This window comes from Culex pipiens, chromosome 1 (genome assembly GCF_016801865.2).
Source record: "Culex pipiens pallens isolate TS chromosome 1, TS_CPP_V2, whole genome shotgun sequence".
In the NCBI taxonomy this organism is placed as follows: domain Eukaryota; kingdom Metazoa; phylum Arthropoda; class Insecta; order Diptera; family Culicidae; genus Culex; species Culex pipiens.
Window position 1 is genome coordinate 111184572 of NC_068937.1, and position 6528 is coordinate 111191099.

A 6528-nucleotide genomic window follows, 5' to 3' on the forward strand; every position below is an offset into this window, starting at 1 on the left:
AACTATACCTTTCAAATGAAATAGCAGTAATAAAATTTATACAGCGATGAAAATATTACTAAATTTAGTTAATTAAAAACTCAAAAATCTGAACATTTCTTCAAATGGCTCATATCAACTTGAAATACATATATATTCAAGCTTTTTAATTGAAAACTAATAAAATTTAATGAAATAGTCTTTTTGGATGAAATATTTATTTTGCTGTTGTTATTTAAAAAAAATGATTTAAGAAAATTCATAAATTTAACGAATTTCTCGCCGTCCACGAAATCGTCAAAGATCACTAACCCTATATTAGTAATAAATCCAGGGTTTTCACTCGCTTAATTCTACAGTAGTTAATAAGATTATTTTTATTCCTTTTTGAGTTTGATAAAAAGAAAAAAAATCGTTGTGAAAATTCACACAAACATAAAATTTCACGGGATTTCGCGGAAAAAGTCAAGTTTCGCGGATTTCACGTTGTCCGCGAAATCGTGAAATTTCACTAACCCTACTTATCATACAGTATTTGTGGTTTTGTTGTTTAACTTTAACTATTTTTATTTTCAATTATGGTTTTCACTGGATACAATAACTCTATAACACTTTGATTGCCCTCACATTCACACAAAAAATGAAAGCTCAACCGCTTAACGGAAGTCGCCATAATCCTCTTTAACCTTAAAGTTGTGTTCACCTTCCATCGGATGAGGAAGTAAAACGTCGGTCCCGGCCTTGGTTGTTGTTAGGCCGTTAAGTCATTCCAGGTGTCGGAGTCGTCTCCATTCCATAAGTACAAACAACACACCAAACCAAGCCTACTACGGTGGAATCGCTGGCGGCGGTTGGACTCGCAATCCGAAGGTCGTCAGTTCAAACACTGGGGTGGAAGGTTCCTTGGAGTAGAAAGAGGTTTGGGTGCTCTCCCCATTCAAGCCTTCGGACTCCTAGGTTCGAGCAGAAACTTGCAATAGAGACCACAAAAGACCCGAGGGTCGTTAATGTGGATGGTTTGATTTTTTTTTGTGTTTGAATGATTTGAACTGGTACAACAAGTGCGCTGAAAGAAAAAAAGAGCACATGCCCATAATAGAAATTGCGTGGGCTCCAGTGCGTTCTCGTCTGACTAGAATAGACTTTGGAAATATTTTTGTAAAATGCTTGTAAAAGAAAAAGGAATAACTTTTGGTAAAAGTCAAATTTAACAGAAATGTTCAAAAAAAAGCTGATCTAATGATAGGTGTACGTGGTTTTGGTAAATTACAAGGAACACAATCGGAACACAATGGATTATCGAGCATCATTCAGACACCACCGTTTAGAGTGATGGAAATGGACTTATTTCCCCTAAATGGAGGCGAACTTCAATGGAGCTTTCTAATCAGCACTGCAATTGAGTGACAAGTCCTAGCAAGGAAAAGGTTTGATATACAGTGCAGACTCGATTATGCGAGGATCTCGAGAAAAATTTCACTTCGAATAATTGGATCTCGGATAATCGACACACATTCTTTTGTTGTTGTCCTGTTTTTGATTGTTGAGCTCAAGAATACCGATAAAATATGCTGATCGGTATTGCTGATTCAGTATTTTCAAATCCGTGATGACAGACAAAATGGCGGTGATGAAATTTAAAGAATCATTTTGAAATTAAAGGCTATCAATAATTAAAATTTTACTGAAATTGGGTCGCAGAACTCGATTTTTATGTTTAATGTAAGAAAAAATGATTTTTTTGTTGTTTATGACTCGATTATCCGAAGTCTTGTACAAACCTTCGATAATCGGATAATCGAGGCTTCTTGGCTACCTTAAAATATTTTCGTCACTGTATTGCAATGGATTAATGTTTGTAATATCCAGTAATAGTTAGTAATAGCTGTACAATACCATTGTGTTCTTTCCGAGAGGCATAATCAAATGGCGTTTCATTAGAATTTGACGTGACTGCATCTGGATCTGCTCCGGCATCCAGTAGAAGAATCACTATTTCTTCAAATCCTTCATTGGCCGCATGGTGTAACGCAGTTAGTCCACTTTCTAACTCGCGCTCGTTTACATTTGCCCCTCGTTCGATGAACAATCTCACCAAATCCAGGTGTCCAAAATATGCAGCCGTAATTAGCGGTGTAATGCCATCCGCTTTGGCACTGCTCTCGATATCAGCTCCCCTATCGAGTAGTAACCGGACTACGTTCTCGTGCCCTTTCAAGGTAGCACAAAATAAAGGGCAGGCACGCCCTCGACTAGTTCCGTTGGGTTTGGCACCCCGATCAAGTAACAGATCGACGATTTCCAAACGACCATTTTCAGCTGCTATACTAATAAGAGTGTAGCCAGAATTAGTTGGGGATTCCGGATGTACACCGTTCTTGAGCAAGAGTTGAACTATCCCTTTATGACCGGTTCTACCTGCGTAGAAGAGAGTTGATTTTGAAAATGTTAGAGTTTGATTGATAGATTTGATAAATTCTGCGATTAAGCTGAAGAGGTTGATCAAACCACCCTTGGCACACTCTCCAAGCAACAGTGCCAATGTAGTTTGACTCAACTCTTTGTAAAGTTCCAGTTGGATCTTATGAAGGCGAAGTGAGTATGCATCGCTATGGGCAGATAATGTGAATTCCACAATTCTCAGCAACAAAGAGTGTGCGGTCTTCTGATCGTGGCTCAACAAGATGTTTGGTTTTCTGTAGGTTTCAATCATTCTTTTAAGCAAATAGCTGGACTTTCTCGAACATTCCTGAACACTGTTGATATCACTTTGTGCTTTCATTTGAAGGAAATCACACAGTTTAACTTTTAAATCACCTCTGATCAAAATGCCAGACAAGTAGTAGTTGACGAACGCTTCGAACTCACCACCGGGCAACGTTTTGTATCTATCCCAAAGGAACAAAGCGGCAAAGTATTCACCGTAGGTTCTATGAATGAAAACTGGTACCTTTCCAACGACAATGTAGACGATTCCGGTTTTCTCAACAGCTCCTTCCACTTCCCTCAGATGATTTTCAATGGCTTCCACCTCTTTCCTGGTGAACAGTCCGGCCCGTTCTGACTCGTTGAACGTTGCGTAAATTCCAGCCTTCTTGTGTTTCTCCAGGCATTCCCCCATCCAAATGTTGATCTTTCTCCGGTTGTCCGGAATGGTTAGATCTATTTTGTTCTTCTCCTCTTCGAGCACCTCCTTGAATGTTATTTCGACGAACCGATCGTATAGCTTTACCAAGTTCATCTCTTTGGGTAATTGTTGGTTGAACGTTACTTGATCGCTTTCGGCCATGCAGAAGGGTTTCACTTGATCCAGAAAGACGGTAGCAACCATTTTAACCTGCAGTGGAACGCACATGAATCAATTGATATCGTAGTCGTTCCTGAACAGCTCAAACAACTTCGCTCGAAAGAGTCGACACCGGTGTTCGTTGGCGTCACTGAGTTGAAGCTTGTACTTCCAGAATTTCCACAAAAACTGCTCCGAGTCTGCGGTGCTGAACGGTGCAAGAAAATGTGTTAAGCTGTTGAATCTACCACTTAAATCGTGCTGAACATCTCCTGAGCGAGTGGTAATCCACATTTTCGCACAATATTTATTACTGAAACAATGTAAGAGTGGCATAACGATGTCATTGTAGTCCGGACTAACCTCATCATATCCGTCTAATAGCAGAAAGATTCTTCGCTGCTTACAATACCATTCGCACAACAGCTGCTCAAACAATCCATCGGGTCCATCTGGAGAGGCACACCTCAAATGATCCACCAAAAATTGATACGCCAACGCATCGTCAACCACGATTCTGTCTTGATCCCATCGGTTAAATAGCCTGGAGTATTCAATCAGGTTAATTCGGACGACCCATGCTGCCGGATCATGCCGTTTCAGTTCAAATGCCATCCCCGTCAAGGTTGTAGATTTACCCATTCCAGGCTCAGCCGCCAGAACCACCACGCGATCGCCGATTTCGTTGAATGGCTTGAACTCCAGTGGATAACCGCGGCTATCTTGGAATCCTCGCTCAATGTAATAACTCATGATTTCGATGCAATTTTTTGGCAGACATGTTTGACAAATGTTTAAGGTTTTACCACAAAGTAGACTTTCCAATATACTTGCTACCACCAAACTTCTGGGTGCATCACCAAGCACTGCACTCAATTGAGTTGGTATATTTTGGAAGCAGACTTCTTTCAGAAGAACCCTTTTCTGACTTTCTTCATCAAGATCTTTCAGTCCTTCCGAATCGTCTGGTACTGATCTCCAGTACCCAGTGCATTGAAGTGGAGATATAAAAACAAATTTTCGAGCGTACAGTACAATTTCCTCCACAATTTCGCACGTCAGTGCAGTTTCACTAGTAAGAATCAAGCAGTTTGGTTTAGATAAAACCAGATTGGACAAAAGATCATTAACTTTACAATCACGTAAATTGATGTGCTTCGCAACATCTTTGAAATGTTCATGCTTTTCCAAGTATTGCATTAACTTTAAACAGCTCAGTTCTGGCGTGCGACTGAACAAATTCAAGCAAAATACATCCTGTTTTAGATATTCATTCAAAACTTCAACCCACTCTGTATGCTTGAATGTCCGATCCTCAAACTTCACCCCAAATCCTTTGATTCTATCAACGCAGTTCGAGCTCCACTTTTCCAGCTCAATTTCCTTGGCTGCCCTCTCAAAGAATTTGCACTCTTCCGTCTGAAATGGAACCTGGCCGGACCGCTTCCACCAGCTCTGAACGGATTCATGAGCCTTCAGGAAAACGTCCTCTCGATAGTGACCCTTCAAATCATTCCGTATAACCTCGTCCAGCTCCTGTTCCGTTGCTTGCTCCGTGTAGAGTCTCAGCACGGAGAAGAAATTTTCGACTAACGTTTCGTGCTGTTCTTGAGACAGTAAAAGTCCTGGGAATTTGTCAAGAACGGGTAAGATTCTTTTCTTAATTTCAAGAACATTTCTTCCCATTTGATCGTCCAAGATTGCAAGTAAATCTAATTCGTTGAACTTGCTCAAGTTAGTAACTCCTAGCTTTTGAATTGCATCTTCTAAACATGTAGTATCCAGCTTTTGTGTTACCAACAACCTAGCCAATACTTCTGTCACCATATCTCGATACCACTTGCTAGATTCTGTTTTAAAGAACTGCCTCATCGTGTCAGTGCATTCGACCTGTGATGTTTTCCCTGCCTCTTTAGTGTACCAAATGTTTTCCTTCTGGGTTTCATAAATCTTTACATTGTTTGTGAAGTTGAATCCAGCTGTTGTGAAAAGAATTAGCTCAACTTGCGTCGTTACGAAAATTCCTTCGAAAATCGCATCCCTGCTAGTAGAACACACCAAGCGAATCATCAAATAACTTAGGAAATACTTAAGCATATGAAGATCTCCCTTAGTGACCTTCTCGTCAATCAAATCCTTAAACTCAACTCGCTTCTTGTCATCCCGATGCTTAGCTTGCAGGCACACCAACCGATCCGGGTCCCCCGTCCGCACACTATACCTCAGCACCACATCGTCGAAGGCTCCGGCTTCGTCCAGATTATTCCCCAAGCAAAACGACACAATCCGATCGTCAATGAGCGCCCTGAACAGCACCATCGTCAGCAGTTTGGTTTCATAGTACTGACCAACTGCGGCCGTTCCGGGTCGTTTGGTAAAGCAGAGATCGCCGGATTGAACAACTTCTTCCGGTTTCAGACGACCTCCTCGTTTAGTCGTGCGGAAATGTTTCCGGAAGACGGCATCGACAGCCTTCTTGTCCGCTGGATTGAGCTCCGAGCTGAGTTCAAAAGGCTTCCTCCCGTTAAGATCCGCTATTTCTGTGTCGGGTTCATGGGATAGCAGAAGGGTTACTATAGCGGGATCTCCTGAGGCTACAGCGTCATGTAGTAGGGTGCGATTCCGGTCGTACAGATTGATAAAGTTTATGTCCGCTAAAGCGATGCTCAACAGCTGTTTTACTTGGCTAAGCTGTTTGTTTTGAACTGCGACGACCAATTGAAAGTAATGAGCAATTTTTGCGGGATCATACATTTCTCCGCTCATTTTGAACTAGTTTAGCTCATCTAAAAAGAACCCAAATTGAAATTAAGTACTTCCAACCATACAGTACAAGAGTGCTTTTCTTACGATATTCTGTGCCTGGACCGTTTAAAAAAAAGTACCAAATAAAGTTGTAATACTCACTCGGTAAATCAAAATTCAACCAAACTCAATCAAAATCACATAAAATTCGTTAAAAACATCTTGTTTGTTCAACCTCGTTCGATAGACTGCCTGCGTGGAATCTATATTTACTGGCTTATCTAATCAAATGCGAGGTACGGGAACACAAACATTTTTTTTTTCAAGATTAAACGTTCCAGTGGAAGACTAAAACATGCTTCGACGAATTAACCCTCTACTGCCCAAATTTTTTTTTCGAATATTTTTATTTTTCCCGTGTTCAGGAGGTCATTTTGAGCAACTTTTGTTCTACGAAAAACTTTACTTCTCTTGTTTTATGTTTTTCTTGTTTCATTTTTAGTATTTTAATTTGCATT

At 40.6% G+C, this 6528-nt stretch overlaps 1 protein-coding gene across 3 annotated transcripts; it reads right to left on the bottom strand.

Moving 5' to 3' along the window:
- Positions 1-227: 227 nt before the first annotated feature.
- Positions 228-6271, bottom strand: LOC120417212 (ankyrin repeat domain-containing protein 29-like). Of its 3 annotated transcripts, none has more exons than XM_052706137.1 (2): positions 6173-6271; positions 228-6051 (listed from the first exon to the last, which is right to left on the bottom strand). In XM_052706137.1, the coding sequence occupies exon 2, from the start codon at positions 3332-3334 to the stop codon at positions 1829-1831; it is 1506 nt and encodes a 501-aa protein (XP_052562097.1). In that variant the 5' UTR covers positions 3335-6051; positions 6173-6271; the 3' UTR covers positions 228-1828. The 3 variants fall into 3 exon arrangements, with proteins under 3 accessions (XP_052562097.1, XP_039435109.2, XP_052562096.1); XM_039579175.2 differs by having other exon boundaries at positions 1855-6051; XM_052706136.1 differs by having other exon boundaries at positions 1855-6051; positions 6116-6249.
- Between the last annotated feature and the right edge of the window lie 257 nt (positions 6272-6528).